At 40.4% G+C, this 20,104-nt stretch overlaps 1 protein-coding gene across 1 annotated transcript in view; it reads left to right on the forward strand.

The window, feature by feature from the left end:
- Positions 1-20,104, forward strand: part of VPS13B (vacuolar protein sorting 13 homolog B) — a 553,219-nt gene that overhangs the window by 446,205 nt on the left and 86,910 nt on the right. The window contains exons 37-40 of the mRNA XM_054984385.1: positions 1,561-1,763; positions 4,678-4,885; positions 5,192-5,376; positions 18,815-19,011. Coding sequence (XP_054840360.1) covers positions 1,561-1,763; positions 4,678-4,885; positions 5,192-5,376; positions 18,815-19,011 — 793 coding nt within the window. The remainder of the gene's footprint in view (positions 1-1,560; positions 1,764-4,677; positions 4,886-5,191; positions 5,377-18,814; positions 19,012-20,104) is intronic.

Consider the following 20,104-nt stretch of genomic DNA (forward strand, 5'->3'; position numbering starts at 1 on the left):
AATGTAAGGTAATAAAGAATCCAGATAAACTCAAATCGCATAATCCACCAGGAAATTCTCCTTCATAAACCATGTTAAAGTGAACAGGGCTTATGTTGGAATGTAAATTGTGTCCAAGATATTAATTCACAATGGCTGTGTCCTAATAATTTGAAATGAGGATACAAAACGTGGACTGTTTTTAGAATCAGTGATCTTTTTCTTCAAGAGCCAGTGCTTATAAGGGCAGCTATATATGGAAATGGCCCTGGAATGAATGGGCAGATGAGGGTTGAAAATAAGAAGTTATTTTATTCACTCCTCAATTACTCTCCACCCCTAATTTCAGAAGGCATTTTTCCCCTGCACTACTCAGCCTTGGGACTTGAACGAACTGCTTGCTTCTGGGGTTTAGAAGTAGCGTCTTCTACTTTCTACTCTTTCAAAACTTACCCCACTTCTTGCAGTTCTCCTGTCAGTGAACAGAATAAGGGCTTACAGCTGTGATATCTAGGGTTGCCAGGGACCTGGAGTCCCTCGACAGGGGATCCCCAGGTCCCTGTAGTCTCCCGGCGGGGAATTGGGAGCCGGTACTTACCCTGGCTTCTTTTCTCTGCGTGCACGCTTCACGTGTGCTCCCAGCTTGCATGATGACATCACTTCCGTGAGTGACATTATCATGCAGGGTCAAAGGGCGCCCCTGGGTCAAAGGGGGCCCTTGTTGCCACCACCACCTGCTCTTACTACGACCGTGGCCACCTGCTCTTGTTGCCGCCACCACCCGCTCTTACTGTGACCCGCTCTCATTTGGTGCACAAGGGCTGTGGCAGTGAGAGGCAGCAGTGGGCAAGAGGCAGCTGCGGCGGTGGCAAGAGCTGATGGCAACGGTGGCGGTGAGAGCAGCCTGCTCTTGCCGATGCCGCCACCTGCTCTCGCAGCGCAGGAGCGTGTCCCCTGGCCAGGGGTGTGCCTCACCGCCTGGGGAGGGGGGTGCCCCAGGGAGTGACCCCCCCCGCCATCCAGGTAAGTGGGCACAGGGGGGGAAAGGGTGGGATTTGGATATCCTCCTTACTGCCAAGATTTCATGACATCAGAAAGGGAGGACAGGGCCTTACTGGCTCGTTAAGTCTTTAACCCCTGTTTTGGAGGTGAAGGTGAAATATTCTCTTTTGTGGTTGTGGCTGATGTGGTTTTGGTGCCTTAGTGAACAGCATGGGGACCAGCCACTTTACTATAATGTCAAAAACTCATGAGGAGTCTTGGGTCGGGGAATAATCCCTTCCCCAAACATATACAACAGTTATTCAGAAGTTCCCTCCAGGATTCTGTACATTGTCAGGAGAGCTGAGCACACAAATCACACACCCCTTTCTTGTTGCTCTTTAATTGACTTTCCTGTGAATCAACAGAGTCTCCACAGACTATGGTAAGTTTTAAGGGTTAGCCTAGCCACCAAAGAGGATATGAAGTAACAAAGAATGAGTGCTTTACTTACGTGAAGGAAAATGCTAGAAACATATTTTGAGAAAGCACTTATATATTCAACTCTACTGAATGACTTTTTTCTCATTTGTATGTTAGGTATAATTAATGGCTCATCTTTTATGCTTGATATCAATGATTTCCTCATTAAGACAAGTCTCAAGGAAAAAAGCCGAACACTGGTTGGACCTGTCTGCGGTTCTGTCATTGTGGAAGCTAAATGGTGTAAGCACAGTGGTAACCCTGGTCCAGAGCTGTCAGTTCCAAAAGTCCATGTTGACGTGAGAGGTGGACTGTTGCAGGTCTGTACTTGGTACTATCTAAATGAAATCGCTTTGATTAATTCTTGTTCTCTGTCTGGGCAGCATAAATTTCTGCAGCATTAGGAAATTCACCTGATTAGAAGATTTTTTTAAAAAAAACAATATGAATTTCTGTTTCAAAATGGTTAAATGGCATAAAGCTTTGCATGTTAAGGCAGGGCTCATTTGGAGCCAGAATGCACAGGAGCAGCGTTCCAGTAGGTCTAAAAAGAGGTCAAGCAGTTGAACTTAACATGCATTCTTATTAAGCAAATATTCTTGTTTTATTAACTTCCAGGCTTTCCTTTTTCTTTTATATTAGCCCAGCTTGCTCTTTCTTATGCTTTCCACATATTCTAGTAAGCACTAGAGGTGAGCACGAACCGAAATGCGCATCAAAATTCATCAACCAGCTGGGTTGTGGTTTGCAAACCGGCGGTTCATCAGAGACCTTTTTTGATTAACTGCCACGAACTTTAGGCTGGTTCGTCTGGTTCATTTTTTGGTTTGTCACTGTGGACAGCCTGGCGCCGATCAATCAGTTTCCTAGGCAACAGCGGGGGGATGGGCTTTCTGCAGCCCCAGAAGTGACCTTCTGCTGCCCCAGAAGTGATGTTTTCACAAACCAAACAAACAGGTTCGCCAACCAGGGCAGGTTTGTGAAAGTTCATGGTTCATGGAATGCGACAAACCATGAACCACACAGTTCAGTATTTTCACAGTTCGTGTCCACCTCTGGTAAGCACTTAAAAGCTCTTCAATCTATTGCCATTAGATAAGGACCTGCCATTTTAAATGAGATGCTCAATAGAAAGGCAGGTATATAAATATTTTAAATAAATAAATAAAAATGTATTATAAGAAATGGGCTAGATTCCATAAAGTTTAATCCTCTGCCACAAAGCCAGGTCTGTACTCCTATAGAAGCGACTTGTGCAAGTCAGGGCACCGTGCAGTATGTGAAACAGAGTAGGTGTAGTGTTGAAAAGTGATTACTAAGCAAATCATGCCATGTGATTCATGCAAGCAAGCTAAAAAAGGGAAGGTAGCAAACTTCGAAGGTTGAGAAAGGACTAAAGGTAGTAGGCGAGCTGACAGCTTATGGTGAGCTTGCTCACCAAGCTAATTTACCCTCATTCAAATGTCACGAGTACGACCCCCACAAGCCAAGCCTCAGATAGACGCAACCTCATGTCATCATTTGTTGCTTGACCCAAACAATAAGCAGAGCAGCTTTGTGGCTCCTTTTCTCACTGCCTTACTGTAGCTTCTTTTTAAAAAAAAAATTATTGGTGAGTTTATATTCCATGTTTAATACATACATTCCCATCATATCTAATTTACTCTAACCTGTCTTACTGTAGCTTCTGTGTCTGCACAGTGGGGGAAATTAAACTTACTTGCCAGGGAGGATCAAGGTCAGATCATAAAAGTCACATGCATCATGGAAGAATTTGTACTTTTACTTCTACTACTAGTGTGGGGGCTGGGGGTTTGTTATTTTTATAGTTCTACAACTGTTAAAAGCCATATTTTTATGTGAGAAGAAGGGAATAAAGTACCCCTGCCATAATGCTGTGTGAAAACATGTATGGGTGACCTTGGGCTAGTGTCTCTGGAGCTCTCTCAGCCCCACCCACCTCACAGGGTGTTTTGTTGTGGGGATAATAATAACATACTTTCTAAACCACTCTGAGTGGTCATTACGTTCTCTTGAAGGGCGGTATATAAATCAAATGTTGTTGTTGTTATTATCTAGACAGTCCAGTCCCCACTAATATTCAAGCATTCAGTCTTGGAATCAGATAGACTTCCGTCTAGTAAGGGTTAAAAATGTTTTTTTCCTATCAGCTTTTTATATAGAGCCAGATTGGTGCTCTATATAAAAAGAGAGAGCCAGTTTATAGAGAGCCGGTTTGGAGTAGTAGTTAAGAACGCGGGACAGTAATCTGGAGAACCAAGTTTGATTCCCTAGTCCTCCTCCACTTGAAGCCAGCTGGGTGACCTTGGGTACTTCTAGGAGCTCTTTCAGCCCCACTCACCTCACAGGGTGCTAGTTGTGGGAATAATAATGATATACTTTGTAAACTGCTCTGAGTGGGTATTAAGTCGTCCTGAAGGGTGGTATATAAATCAGATGTTGTTGTTGTTTGTTGTTATTATTTTAATTCTTTATCATTACCATTTACAGGGAGGGGGGTTGTAATACTTCTTTAACAAGAACCACTATAGCAGTAACCCATGATTCTTAAAGAATGGAGCAATGCAAGTCTCCTTAAGGCAGAAGAGCAAAATACTGGCTGTTTGGGCAAATAGCAGGGTACCAACTTGTTCCTACTCTAGTATAATCTGGAGGATGCCTGTCTGCCCTGCAAATCTACATCCCATTTTGCTGGTTGACAAATGCTGTAAACTATGTCTCTCCCCCCCCGCCCCCGTCTGCAATGACTCTAATGAATTTTAATGAGTACTACAACCCCATCTTCATCTCCTTTCATTTAACTTCCATCATGTAGAGAAGGGAGAAAAGTCAAAATATTTTGTTTTTTTCTGTTTCTTACTACTGTAGATAATACATCTTTTTTTTCTTGATTTAATAAGGTTCTTTATGACCATTTAAGTATTTCAGCACTCTTTACTTCTAAGCCCTTCAAGAAGCATCAACCTGTTTATCTAAATTCCTAGAATAAATTTGTTTTTCTGTTTCTTACTACTGTAGATAATACATCTTTTTTTTCTTGATTTAATGAGGTTCTTTATGACCATTTTAAGTATTTCAGCACTCTTTACTAGAAGTAAAGCATCAAGAAGCATCAACCTGTTTATCTAAATTCCTAGAATAAATTTGTTGGCAACATATGTCTGAACATGAAATATTTGATTTTTAATTTTCTAAATTTGCTTTTTTTGTCAGGTTTTCTGGGGTCAAGAACATTTGAATTGCTTAGTTCTTATACATGAACTTCTGCAGTGTTACCTTCAGCGAGAAGAGAGGATGGAGAAACAGAGCTCTGATCATATATATCCAATGCCCCTTCCTTCAGACAGAAACCAGGGCTCTAAAACAGAGCATACGTCAGATGATCTAAGAACAGGCTTGTTCCAGTACATACAAGACACAGGTAGAGAGAATATTATTAAAATGCACTTCAGTTACAAAATAAATTCAGTAGTAGCCTATTAAATATTGCTTCCATTTGAGTTTTTTCACCATTAATTAAGAAAGCATCTGTTAGAAAAATACAATTTTGATTTCTTTCCATTTTACTGTGACCTTTTAAAACTCAGGGAAATTGCTTTTTTATTTTCCACCCTTTTGATCACAAGGGATTTGTTTTTAACTGCTTTGGTCTCGTAAACCAGCATGCTCCCTTTTAGAAATTATATAACCAATTACAGCTTCCCCCCCCTCCCCCCTAATTTGATAGAGGCGCAGAAACTACCCAGTGCCTATGAAGTTGTGTTTTACAATGAAACGGAGGATAATCCAGGAATGATGTTATGGAGGTATCCAGAGCCCAGGGTGCTGACCCTTGTGAGAATTACTCCAGTTCCTTTTAACACCACAGAAGACCCAGATATTAGCACTGCAGACCTCGGTGATGTTCTACAGGTAGGTAGCAGTTTGTTTAATTTGAAAAAGGTACCTCTTAAAAATGTCGTTGAGAAATTAAAAAAGAAAGTGAAACAATTTTTTTAAAAAGCACAGAAATTACTTAATGCATCTCTGGTTTATAAAGGGTTAGCAAAAGCCATATAATGAATAAAGCGTCACAATCACTTGGCTAAACCTATGCAGACATAATGCTGCCCAAGGTTAAGGGATCAAGGCTGGACTGTGTGATAAGGATGTACATTTGGAACACAACTAATCAAAATCTAATGCAAACATGTCTCATTAAGCTCAGAATAGTAACTAATCCAAATTAAACGACCTCCTGTTTAAATTGCTACTATTGGTAAGAAACAAGATCGGGCATGACTTAGTTTAGGGTGGCATGTGTTGGGCTGTGGCTGTTCTCTGCTTTCAGTTTCCATTTCCTGGGGCAGCAAGGGGGAGCTGAGGGATTAGCATGACTTAATTGATATTTGCCTGAAAGGCATAGCATCCAACCAAAACCCTTAGCCCACATTGAGAACCTCATGTCCTGAAGTCCTCATTCTGAACTGGCTTTGTGATGATGTGACGCTACAAAGCCGATTCAAAGCAATAACAGGAAGCCTTGCTCGATCTAAGTGCTTGTCAGAGATGAGACTGCAATCACTACTCGGACTGTTGCTGCTAATAAAATGGATTCGTTGTACACTTTGTCCATTTTTCATAGGATTTCTCAAAGAATCACTAAAGACTAACTCCCTCAGCTGTAACTTTGATATGTACAAACTAAACCAGCCCCATATTCTAATTTCCTAATTATTGCAGGTTTGTAATCAAGCTTTATTCCACTTGGGAGTGGCAATTGTAGCAAATTGTCCTACTTTGATATAATCTGGATCAGTGAGGTCTAGAAACTACCAATGCACTACTTTACTCATAGGGTTACCAGGTCCCCCAGGAACTGCCAAGAGGTCAGGACAGAGTGTGTGGCATGCAATGGGGGTGCAGGCACTTACTATGTGGAGACTTCATGACCACACAAAGTGCATAATTGCTCCCACACCCTGCACGATGATGTCACTTCTAGACATAGCACTTGGAGGCAATTCTTAAAGGGGCACAGGGGTGTGCGCACTGCCATTTGCCTGGGCTGCCTGCTGGTGGTGGGCAATTGCTGGGTGGCCTGCCTCCTCCCAGAGATGGGGAGGCAGGACAAACAGCTGGGAGGTTCCCCACCATTGGTGAGGAAGCCTATTTATTCATGTTTCAGTTTTAATAACTGCTGTATTTCAAAGACGTATTTGGTAGATAAAGATATCGGAACTGTGTATTTCTAGTTCATTGTGTTCAGTGCTTAAGAATTAATTTTGAAAAAATAAGATTCAAGTGCCAAGAGACTCAAGAAATTCAGTAATTCAAAATGTATTCAAGTATGAATGTGTGTGTTGGTATTTATACACACACACTTTCTACAAATGTAGAAATCTGCCTTAAGTCTCAGTGAGAAAGGTGGATTATAAATAAATAAATACATTTTCTCCCTACCATTTTATGTCTCTTTTTTCGGTTCTTATTTTTTGTGTATATATGTGTGATAAACTCTTTTCCCCGTTTGCATACTTTTCTGAATGAAATTAATTAATAAAGGGATGCAGGTTTTTGTATGATCTCTTGTACATGTTGAACAAGACATATGGCGCTTCTACTCTTCTTTTTCATTAAATAGGCCTAATATTGTGTTTTGTTTATGTGATAGGTCAACATTTTAAAAATTCTTAGGTGATTAAAATTCCAGTTGCAGACAGAATTATCTTGGAAAAGAAAAGCTTAAGAGAATGGATATAATATTCTGTTCAGTGTTACAGGGAAATGTTGCATCCTATGAAGTACCCTTCTCAACTTTAATGCTAAACCTAAACTGTATGTTCTTTTATAGCAAGGAATAACCTTTAAATCTGTCCTCTAGAGTAGGAAATTGTGTGTGTGTGTGTGTTTTATCTAAGCTGTAGTGATCAATCATTAGGATCTAGTATATTAAGTGAGAACCCTTTTTGCTTTGAATCAGAATGTAGTGTAAATTTACTGCCTAATAACTGTGCACAAAATTATTATAAATGTCTATTACTTTTTCTTTTGATGGTAAACATGATGTAGAATAGTAATTGTTTAACCCCAGGCTTCTTGAATGCCTTTCTATATTTTTTGCAACCAAGTAAAACAAAAAATTGGAATTTTCCTTTGAAATGCCTGGAATGATTAGGGAGTATCTTCCATAACCAGTTTAGCTGTGTAGGGCTCCTCCTTCAGGCCACTTGCATAGATTTGTGTTATATTACACTTCTGTCTTTAAGGTTATTGGTTGCCAGACTGGCACCATATAAGTTAATTTCTGACTCAGCACTCAAGTCTTATTACTTGTGGATCAGATTATGTGAACTAATGTTGAATCCAGAACCTTTGCCTAGTAGGATAGGGTTAGTTTGGAAAGCGGGTGGAAAGGTAAATGAACTTTGACAGCCAGTTTCCATTCTAATTGTTCCTGGCTTGTAGCAGTTGCCTTCAGAGAGAGAAGCTTTCCAAAGTTGGTTCTTTAAAAAAAAAGCTTTTAGGTTACCAACAAATGCGGGGAGGGAAAAATTGTTGTAAAAAATCTTAAGCACTCCCATTTTTTTCAAATTTTATTGATTTAAAAAATTCATAAATTTCATAAGAAGATTCCCAACCTCCAGTTGGTTTTGAGTAGATAGCCAGGTTGGTCTGCTGTGGGTCTTGAATCCAGTGTTGCCACTCCCCGGGGGGGGGGGAGCAGGGGATCCCCTGCACCAAGCCTCTGCCCCCTGCCACCTCTCATCTGGTCACCGGGGGGGGGAGCGTGGGAATATGGTGGTGCGGTAAAGTGCACTGCCATTTGCTTCAGAGCACCCCAATGCTGCACCAGAGGCCAATTGAACAAAAACCAGCCCCCAATATAGTATTTGGGCCTGATTTTTACTCAGTCAGCTCCTGGCACAACCTATTACTTCCCTGTTGCACCAGCAATGATGCAACATAGCGTGCTCCGGAGCAACCCTCCATCCCCACCACCCCACTTTCATCCTCCAGGGACCTGACAATCCTAGTCCAGTGGCACCGTAGAGATCAACAGCATTTTCATAATGTAAGCTCAGTCAAAGCTCTGAAGAAGTATCTAAAGAAGGGAGCTTTGACTCGGAAAGCTCATACCCTGAAAATCTCATTGGTCTCTAAGGTGCCACTGGAATCAAATCCTACTGAACCTCCAGGTGGTAGATCAAGATCTCCCAGAATTACAACTGATATCCAGGTGACAGAGATCAGTTCCCCTTGGGAAGAGACTGCTCTGGAAGGTGTGGCATTGTATCCCACTGAGGTCCCTCCCTAAACCACTCCCTCACCAAAATATCCAGGAATTTCCCACCCCAGTGCTGGCAATCCTATGGGAAAGCAGAGCAAACATTCTGAGAATGCAGGCCTAACTACGTAAGACAGTGGGAGATACGTAACTTGATCTTAAAAAGGCAAATAGGGGCCATGGCAAGGGGAGGGAGGGAGTTACCACACCCACACAGGTTCACAAATCACAATCAACTACCCTTCCCCCTGTGCTGCTGTTAGACTTGGAAGAGGAAAAGATAAAGAGGAAGGGCCTGGGGTTTGGGGGAGGGTAGTCTCTAGGCTAGAAACACCAAAGAGTGGTGGTGTTTTTAACAGGTAAAGTAAAGCCATGCAAGGTTGTGAGAGTTGAACCCCTTCTGCCTGCTGTCCCTCAGCCCTGATCTAAATCAAGACCCAGCATGGCTTCTGTTTGCATTTATAAATGCTAAAAGATCCAATCATGGATTTCCTACCCTCACTTCTTGCTGGGCTCTCAGCAAACAAAACTGTGTTAATCAGTCTATCCATTGTAAACGACCCTGCTTGTTTTCAGGGAGGTAGAAGATCCCTGGATCAATGAACAGAAACTATGTAAAGACTATAAAAAATAACATTTATAAAGCACGTATCTCAGAAATTTGTAGTTGCAGATGAACTGTCTATTTGGTTGCATTAATTGTGTACACACTTTAAATAAAGTATCATTGGGGTATGACTGTGCAGGCTTGCTATTTTCAACACACTGTTAACCTTTAAGTAGATCAGTTTTTAACAGTGCCTAAAACAGTGGCTAAGGGAAGTGTGGGCTTTAGAGCAATTGTCTTGAGATTTACTCCAAGTCGTAACTTTAGGAAATATTTGACATGACAGTCAATAGGAAACTAATTATGATCAACGTCAGAGGCATTCATTTTTTTCTTTTAACAGAGCATACCTCATTTTTGGCTGACTCCATTTCCTTTTTGTTTTGCATTCCCCATTGAGCCTACAATGTTGAGCTGGCATTTGAGAGTCTGGGAAAAGGGCTTTTTGGAAAACCACAAATTTCACTGATGTTTGACTCATTTCTCACATTTCAGAAGCAAGTATTTTGGAAGTCCAAATAATTTGTGTATGACAAGGTAGTGATTTAAGTTCATAGCATCAGCAAAGGAAGCTATAAAATATCTGCCACAGTGATCAACAGCAAGGGGTAATGTTAGCCTGTTTTAAAAATCTGCAATCAAATTGCTTATAATTTAATTGAGCATATGTTTTTGAATCTGGAATTGCTAAATAAAATTAATGCAGTCATTTCTTTTAGACCTTAAATGTGCAAATTTTGAATCTCAAATGTTCACATAATCGGCTTGCAAAGTTGTGGTTTTCCATGAATGGAGCAGCTGTCCCCTTTATTGGAATGAATGGGAAAGCACACTGGGTGCAAATTTGCCGGCAAGGATTACTGGACTAAGTTTCTATTTGAAAAACACAAAGATATGAGTTGGATAACAAGAAGGATTTCCACTGATGAAAGAGCAGTAATTTTTTGCTCATTCTTCCCACCAAGTCAAATCTCCTCCTCCTTGCTATTCTAAGGGGAGTAACCATGAACAGCATTTCATGAGGAATCTTGGGCTACAGCAGAAGGGAGAGGTGATAAAGTCACATTCCATTGACAGTAGAAATGTTCACCTGGATCCAAGCTTATGTACTTGCTTATATATAATGATGTTCTCACTTTTTTTGAATTTCTATAATTTAATTTCAAAAACTGATGTAGCAGGACTGGTATTTAAAGGAAATGTATATGCTGTAATATTCCGAGTAAAGTCAGGATTTTGTTTCCAGTAAAGTCAGGATTTTGCTTCATTTGCCATTAATTTTGCTGTTGCTAATAAATTAGTGATAGACTGCTACAATTGTCTGATTGAAATTATTCTGAAATCTGTATGTTTGCCATTGTAGCATTAATGTCCTAGTCTTGCACACCCTATTTAGAAATCATAGAAGAAAAACATATAATTGTCATTGCTACTTTTCGGGGGAGGAAGAAAAGTCTCTATAGAGACAGTACTAATAGTGATTGGGCCACTGTGGATGTCACACTCACATTAGCTACTGTTAACAAATCAGGAATCCGTTTCAAAAGTGCATCCTTCCCCCTCCCCCCGCAGCCCTCCCCTCCTTGGATGATATTACCTCTCCCCACTTTAAACATTTCACTGGCACCAGTGTTAGCTATGGTCAAGGTTAACTGATTCCAGTTGGAAGGAAGCTTTAGATCCTGGATTGAGGGGAAGTCTGAATAGGCTTAACTGTACAATTAACATTGGTGCTTAGCCTTAACCATGGTTAAAAACATAAGTAGAGTTTGTTGGCTCAGACTAGTGGTCCCTCTAGTCCTGCATGGCTAGTAGCCAGCTGGTTGCCATGGTTAAATGTGAAGGGTCAATATAGAGGGAGGGTGTGTTCCTTCTTGAGGTTCTTGATTTGTTAACTGGGGATCAGAGGGGACCAATCTTAATATTTATTTCATCTTTGTTAGTGCACATTTGGTTTATTGAATTTGCTGTTTGCAAAATGTGCTCAGCACGAAGGTAACAGTGAGACTAAACATGTTGGCTAACTCATGGCTGCCACTAATATGCCATTGCCATGAGGGAGCTCTTTCCACCCCCACTCTGTGCTTTTTAAAGTGCTGAAACAGCTGAGCCCCCCCCCCCACATGCCCACAATTGTTTCAGCTCTTTAAAAGGCTGGTTGGGGTGTCTGATCTTGGGCCCTCTTGGCATTTCAAAAGCACATTAAAATGGTGGAGGCGAACTCATGGCAGCCGTGAGTTCACTGTCATGTTAGTCCAGCCATTAGTTTAACTCTCTGATACGTTTACATTCAATTAAAAATAGTTTCTCTTCTGTATGAAGTTAAATCTTCCTGAATACTGATCTACATACTTGTTTGAGCCTAAATTTCCTGAGCCCAAGAAGCAATGGTAAAACAAAACCAAATAGCGGTAGGCCAGATGTTTTATATGTTTATGATTTCATTTTTAGTTCCTGGAATTTCAGCTATTAAGGACCTCAGATAGGACTGTTGGGGAAGTCCTCTGCTGCTGGAGAGCCTCTGCCAGTTAGAGTGGGCAGCTGTGGACTAGATGATCCAACGGCGCAGCTCAGTGCAAAGCAACTTCATGTGTTTCCTAAGTACCATCTACAAAGCACTGTTGCTGCATGGCCTTTTTTCCATTACATATCAATTTATCATTCCTAAAGTACTGTTCTCCTCTCTTTTTGAGCACAGTGCAGTTGCCTTCAGAAGTGGTTGTTGTGAGCCAAAATAGCATACCAGTCAACTTGAACCATTCAAGATGAAATCCAGAGTATTAATGCAAGCCATTCAATAGAAAATATATTATAGCACTTACAGATCTGTATGTTGCAAAGTCAGATAATACTAAGAGGGGGGCTATTGTTGAGTGTCTTTTTTGTCTTTGCATTCAGATTTTCAAGCAGTTTCTAAGGAGGTGTATCAGTAAAGGACGAAAATGGGCTTTCTTATGAAATTGGTTCTTAGCAACATGTTACCTTTTTTGGTTTTTATTTATTTATATGTATATGGACTGAAGCATGTAAATATATCATGCAGTCTTCACCACTGACTTACCCTGGTTGCCTCTCTGTGTTTATGAAATTGGCATTTCTGTTCTCCCCCCACCGCCTTTCTAATGAGTATAAAACCAGCCTCTATGGCATATTACAAATCCACAGTTCCACTCAGCACACCTGCAATTGCTCTAAACCTAGTAGCTTGATGAATTGATAAGATAAGCCTACCACATGCTTTTCTAAAATAAAGGAATGCTACATATTTCTTCCTAAAGGTTAAAAAGTATTTCTCAGGGCTCTTGAATTACCATATTCTGATACCAAGGGAAAATAAAACCTCGGCTTAGAGTCTTGTTTGTACTTAGAGGGCTTTCCGGACAGGAAGGCAATCTTGATGCAATGCAGCAAGCCACAATACCAGTGGGGCATTACAGGTGAAAAACACGCAGCTGTACCCCATACCACAATGTATTACAACTGTACAGTGGGATATTTCCTAAACAGAAATAGGGCTTGGTTAACTTTTGTTTCCCAAGAGTAGATCACATTAAAATGTTATAAAATCATGATTTCCTGCATTTGAATACTTGTGGTTTCTCAACTGGTTCCAATATTACAAAGGAGGTTTTATGGCTTCTATTAGTTGGAAATGTATAGAAGCCTCTTTCTAAAGTCATTTAAAAGGCCGAGAGATATGTAAAAAGAGAACTTAATTTTTTTAACAAGGAAATGTTACCTTTTTCAGCCATTTTAGGTAGACAATTCAGATCTATTGTTTCTTTTGTAGAACAGAATATGTGTTTGGTATTAGAATGGATGCAAAATAAACTAATTTCTTGTGCAATAAAATTGCAGCTCACTTTTTCAACTTTATTTTTTACTAGCAGTGAAGCAGGACAATTCAAGTGTTTAAAAAAAATTAGACCAAAGCTGCAGTTTTGTATCTAATTGTATCTATCTAATGGTATCTAACTAATTGTAAATAATTCCTATTGAAGTCAGTGAGATGAACCTTATTTATTTAGATATTTATACCCTGCATTTTTTCCCAATGGGAACCCAAAGTGATTTATAATTCTCCTCCATTTTAACCTCACAACAACAACTCTGTGAGGTAAGTTGGGTTGAGAGACAGTGACTGTCCCAAGGTCACCTAGCAAGTTTTCATGTCAGATTAGGGATTCCTCCAGAATGTCCGATATCTTAGTCTAACTTTTTTGACAACATTGTATCCAAAAACATTGTATCCAAAAACATTGTATCTGTGACTTGTAACAATATATATTCACAAATGCCCAGTTTACTTTTATGTCTTAAAACACATTTTAAATTGATTTCAAATCTTTTTAACATGCATGGTTCCCAACCCTGTGAACTGTACTTTTTGTGACATAAATTAAAATCTAACAGACATCCTCACCCCTCACAGAGAACTTTAAAAAGAAATTATACACTAGCAGAGGCAAATGGGCATTGGAAATTATTGTTCATTTCAGTACTGGTATGTTTTTATATCAATCATTATTTTATACTTCCTTCCTTAGATAACACAAAACAACAGCCTTTGGATATATGGATATATGCAGTAATTTTCATAGACTACAGTAAGATACCAAAACATCAGGGGACTGTCTGATTTCATTCTGTTCACAGCCTATAGTGAACCTGATTGGGGAAGAAAAAGGGAGATGAGAGCATTGTTTGTTGTACTAGTCATCCAAGCTGTCTGCAAAGGTTTACTTGAGCTTACCTGTAGGTGACATGTGGTTTTACTAAAGCGTTTGCGGAGGTATCTTCTAACAGAAGAGGGACTACCTATTAGGACCTTCTGCAGACTCTGCTGCTTCTGTTCAATAAGAAATGGAAACTCATACAGATTTTTTCCTTGTGGAGGCTTGGGGTCCAGCATCCAACCTCTTAACCTTGTACCTTCAGTCTCTCTCTGTTTAAAATGTTCAAAAATCTCAAAAACTTTGAAAAGAGCCTTGACATTTTTTATTCCGCCCACTAAGCATGTGGTGTTATCCCATGTTCTCATATCAAACCAAGGTATCCATTGACTACTAGTGTGTAACACAAGAAAGCACTTAAACATGTAGACTGGCACAGAGGTTCAAATCCATAGCACATAAATGTAATGGATAAAATATTCTTATTAGGAAATCAAACACTTGGAATTCAAAACATAAAAGGTAACAAGGAACTTAGAAGTCTGGTTACATAGCCTGCATCCTTATGGAAGGAGTTTGCAGAGGCAGAAATTTCTCCTTCTCTAGCAACCCCTTGTGACCTGTTAAAAGCAAGCAGGGGATCTTCCTAGACAAAATATAATGCAGCAGGGTGGCTCCAGCGGGAATTATGCAAAATTGCTAGTTATGTCTAGCTGGCCCATATAAATCTAGTTTATCATATACCAAACTGCAGCAACAAAATGTTCTCTGTTTGCCCTGTTCATTTTTATAACTAGAATAGAATAACTGTTGTCAGTGGCTGGCTGAACAACTCTGTTCAGATATAGAACTTGTTTCAGAAATTTAACAGCAGGATCAGGAAAGTGTGTTTGTAATGCTTTAGGCATGACTCTCTTTTCCCTTCGAAACTTCTACCATGCACATTAAGGATTAGAGAGTGCAGCTTTCAGATTAGAGTCCCTACTTCCATGCAGTCATGGGCCTGGGCACTTCATTTTACAGATTAATCACTGACAGTGAGATATGTTAAGATTTGCCTTTTGTGTTTATCCTTACTGTCCTTTTGAACTGCCCCTCCTTGATTTACCGCAAGTAATGTTCACTGGTGTCTATGTTTTATTCAGAACAAAATTAATTTAGTTTTCAGCAGATGATGATGTGTAATCTGCTATATGAGGCGTTTGCTAACAAGTTGTTTTTAAGTGTTATATTTTTATGAGGAACCTTTACTTAATTATTTAAAACATTAGTTAGCTACCTTTCTACCATGCAAGAACTCCGTGTAGCGTACAATATGAATAAAAATAATCACAGATAAAAACAAAGTTTAAAAACAACACAGTTTTTGGTCTGTAACATAAAAACAAAGTTAATTAAAAGCAGTCCTAAATAAAAGTGTCTTCAGCTGCCTCCTGTAGGTCAATAGTGAAGGAGTAAGGCACACTTCCCTTGGGATGCTGTCCCATGATTGTGGGACTGCCACCACAAAGGCCCTCTCTTACTTACCTACCGGGGAGCTTCTGTAGCTGATGAGACAGGAAGGCCTCTCCCTGTGATTTTAATTCCTGGGGTGGAACATATGGGAGAAGACAGTCCTTCAGATGCAGATTTAATTACACAAGATCCTGGGGGTACTATGAAGAGAACCCCTGTGGTGTTGCTTTTTCTGTAAAAATCATTTTGCAGGAGCACCATTTTGGACCACAGTACAAGGGGAGAGTTGATTCCTGCCCTCCATACTGCTTTCTTAACCTGAAATTTACGTTCCATTTTTCTCCCCAGTTGGAATCCAGAGCAGCTTACATCACTCCCCTTTCCTTCATTTTATCCTTACAACAACCCTGTGAGTAGATTAGGCTGAGAGTCTATGACAGGCCCAAGGTCACCCAGTGAGCCTCCTGGTCTGACCCTCTTACTACTGCACCATAATGGCTATCAGTAGGACTCCATGAAATGACTCCACGGAGCCACTATCTGTCTGTTGGGACAAATGTATACATTCATATTCAGGACCAGTAGCTCCTCTTGTTCTGTTTCAATTTAGGAAAATGGTGGGGAGGGGGGTGACTTAAATCCTGCTTTCCCTCATTTGTCCTGATCAGATACCAGTTAAGAGGCCTCTCAAACTTACCATTGCAACATATATTACATTCTATAAGAACACAATTTTTTATTTTGCCCCATATTTTTACAACAGTAAAGTACCAAGAAATAGATTATCTTGTGATAATTTTTCCAGTACTGGGTGCTGATGTGTGGTGAAATAGTAATCTCTTTTCCACCCATACTATAGTTTGAATAGGAGAGTCCAGGTCTGAAGTCCTAAGGTGTCATCTCTATAAATGAATGAGACTAGAATCTAACTTGTGAATCATTAGGCTATGAATTGTACTAGCTAGAAAGCCTTGTTAGTTGGCCTGACAGTGAAGCCAGCAAACCAGGCATAGAAAGATCAAGTGATCCTTTGAACTGTCATCCCAGTGAGCAGGATCCAGTCAGTATGCTCAGGGCACCTAGCCTTGCTGCATCTCTCTCTCGCTTGTGGCTCTTCATGGGCTGCGGCAGCTGCTGCTTGGTCCCTCTTGGGCAGTGAGAGTCCAAGCTCCCATCATCCTTGCTCCACCTTGGCTGGCTCTAGTCATCTTGAGCCTAAGCTTATGTCTCAGTCAATGCAAATGTGCTGGAGAGGTGCTTTATTGTGGCTTGTGATTAGAGGCAATGGTAGGAGCAGTATCACCGGCAGTTAGGATTATTTGAAATTTATTAATCATCTTTTCTCTAAGACTACATACTGATTTTACTCTTGGGACTTTTTGTAGCATGTCTAATATCCTCACTTCCCCTGCCCATGAGTCATTTTGTGGTATACACTTGACATCTAAGTTTTGAACTATTGTTTTTGGCAGCTCCTACTGCACAAAGTGGTGGTCTTCCTTAAATGTACAGAGATTAGTAATAACCCCCACCCACCCCAAGAATAAATAAAGCCACATGTTTCAAAACAGAAATATTAATCAGAGGGCAATCTGATTCACGAAGCCTCTCTGCCACTGTATGCCCCACGAACTGCAGTAGGGCTTTCTCCTGGCTTGGTCTTCACTTTCTGTTTCTAGCCATTTTGAATATATTTCACTCCACAAAGTCTGATATGTAGGCAGCTCCCAAAATATAACTACTGAAGGTGGTCATGATGAATGTGCGATGTAGCTTCTGTGTTTGCTGATATGAGGGGACTGATATGAGGTGATCTCCTGCCACCACCTCCCTAGCTCCACTACTGCTTGAATGAGTGGCAAGGGGAAATTTGGAGGGGGGGCATCAATGTGTTTTACCATAGAGACCAGCATTTTACCATAGAGGGTCAGTGATGTCACTTCTAGGGTTTAGCCTGAGGTGAGATCAACATGTCAGTGATGTCTTTTCTCTCCATGCCTTACTCCTCAAAGTCTCTGAAGGGTTCCAGACAATCTGCCTGAAAGATGGCTAAGGAGCTTGTTTATCCATTCACTTTAATAGTTTCTGATCTCTAAGAGATGCATTCTGGGGATACAACTTTATTTATTTGGAAAATTTCTATGTTGCCTCATTAGGGAACCTGCCCAAGGCAGCTTACAATATAAAACATAGTTAGGGTTGCCAAGTCCCCTGGGCGTGAAAGCAGGGGGTGGGGGTGGGTGCCAGTGGGAAGGCTTACTTCATGTGTGTGCATGCTATGGGACACTTTATGTCACTCTGGAAAGGACATAAGTCCCAGCACAATGTGGAAGCGACAGGTCATGCACAGGGCCGATTCAGTAAAAATCAACCCAAATCTAATGACATGAAAGTGCTCCTGAGCATGTGGGAGTGCACTGTGGGGTTCTCGGGTGCATCCCCGCACACCCTCACCGACCAGGTGAGAGGGGGCAAGGGACAGAGATTGGGAGTGGGGGATCCCAGGGGCTGGTAACCCTAAACATAATTTTAAAAAAGAAAGTTATTAAAACCCAGCATTCACAAACTCAACCAGAGTATACAAGAACACAAAACGTGGAACAGCTTTAAAAGACTGTTAAAACAGGCTAAAAACAGACTGTGAAACTATAGATAAATAAGCTCCTTAATTAAAGCTTGGGTAAACAGACTGGGTAATTAAAGCCTGGGTAAACAGAAATGTTTTGACCTGGCACCTAAAAGAAAGTACTGTAGGCCCAGGCAAGCTTCAGTGGGAAGGACATTCCTCAGAGGAGGGCCACAAATGAAAAGCTCTGTGTCTAGTTGCCGCCTGCATCACCTCTGAAGGCACGGGCGCACTGAGCAGGGCTTGTGAGGAGGCTCTTAGCTGGTGGGGTGTGGGAGAAGGCGGTCCTTCTAGTGCCCTGGCCCCAAGCCATGTAAGACCTTGACGGTAATAAGCAGCACCTTGAATGGTGCCCTGAAACAGATGGGCAGTCATTGGAGATCTTTCAGATCATATAAAGCAGCATAAAAATGATATGATCCATGTATACCATACATACTCATTATACTACCATACATACTCATTATACTTTTGTATAATGAGTTGACATTTATAGTAATAACTGAAGATGAATAGAAAATCATAGTAATGTCAACTTGCTTAACGTTTAACTTTTAAAAGAAATTTGTAAAGACTTAAAAGATGGCAAAAAGTAAAAATCTCAACTATTTGTCATTTTTTAAAAGATCCAGAACTATAGCAGTTCTAAAGTGCATTGCGCATATGATTTTATGTTTGTTTAGAAATGCCAGGCAACTAAAATTTGTTTGCAAATATTACAGATTCCTTGCAGCTTGGAGTACTGGGATGAGCTCCAGAAATCATTTGTAGCATTCAGAGAATTCAGCCTATCAGAAAGCAAGGTTTGTGAACTGCCACTGCCTAGTATTGACTTAATGACTGACCAGAAAGAGCTTGTAGCTTCGGATCTTTGGAGGATTGTCCTGAACAGCAATCAGAATTCAGGAGATGACCAAAGGTAATCAATGCTGCCATTGTTTCAGAAGAACAGATTATCCAGGTGTTAATTCCCAGATCACCAAAGCATTTCAGGAAGAAACCTATATTTAGCTCATATTTTTTTCTGGACAATAATCTACCACAACAAAGTGTTCCAGTTTGCTCCTTGAGTATGTAGACATAAAATCTAGTCCAATCACCTGCGTCGCAGGGAAAATGTTTGTTTGTAAAGTGCTGTGAAGTCACAGCCCACTTAAGGTGACCCCTTAGGGTTTTCAAGGCAAGAAATTAATAAAGATGATTTGCTATTGCCTGCCCTGTGACTCTGGACTTTCTTGGTGATTTCCCATCCAAGTACTAATTAGCACCAACCTTACTTAGCTTCTGAGATATGATGAGATGGGGGGACTAGTCGGGGCCATCCTGATCAGGGCATTGCAGGAAAATACACTATGCTTTTATCATGCCTGATCAGCACCTGTCCAGTGAAGCAACTGTGGGCTGTGAGCACAGGCAAGAAATACAGTATCCTTTTCTTCCAAAAGCACAATAACAACTAGAAGGTGTTGTGTAGTTATACTAAATTATTTGACATAGTTTTTGAAGACATTGGAGCTCTAACGTGTACATGCAACTCTCTCTAGATACTTGAAAGACAGAGAGAGTGTGCATGCATGCTGGGAATGCCATGCCCTTAAAATGCATACAGAAACACACACTTCTCAAAAACAGCTGATGTAACAGGAAAATGGACTTTGTGCATTATTTGTCAGTGTGTGTTTGTATGTTTTAATACCCACTTACATGCCTCAAAAGTTATATAATTCAGGGAGAGTCTGGAAACGGAAAATGGATAACAAATCAATACAAAACAATTGAACATCTGGTTTCCATTAATCATATCAGTTTGAAATTATTTCTTGATGTTAATTGTGAAGGAATGCATTTTCATCATTCAGAAGTTAAGTGTTTTAGACAAGGTTAATTCCTTTGACTGTGGGACCGTCACAAAATTACCTCAATGGTCAGCTTAGTACCACAGAAATGTGAACTCTCTGGGAATTAGGTATAAAGCTTATGGAATTCAGTAGAATTTTTTCCATCAAAGCATT

The sequence above is a fragment of the Eublepharis macularius genome, chromosome 7 (assembly GCF_028583425.1).
Source record: "Eublepharis macularius isolate TG4126 chromosome 7, MPM_Emac_v1.0, whole genome shotgun sequence".
NCBI classification, from domain to species: domain Eukaryota; kingdom Metazoa; phylum Chordata; class Lepidosauria; order Squamata; family Eublepharidae; genus Eublepharis; species Eublepharis macularius.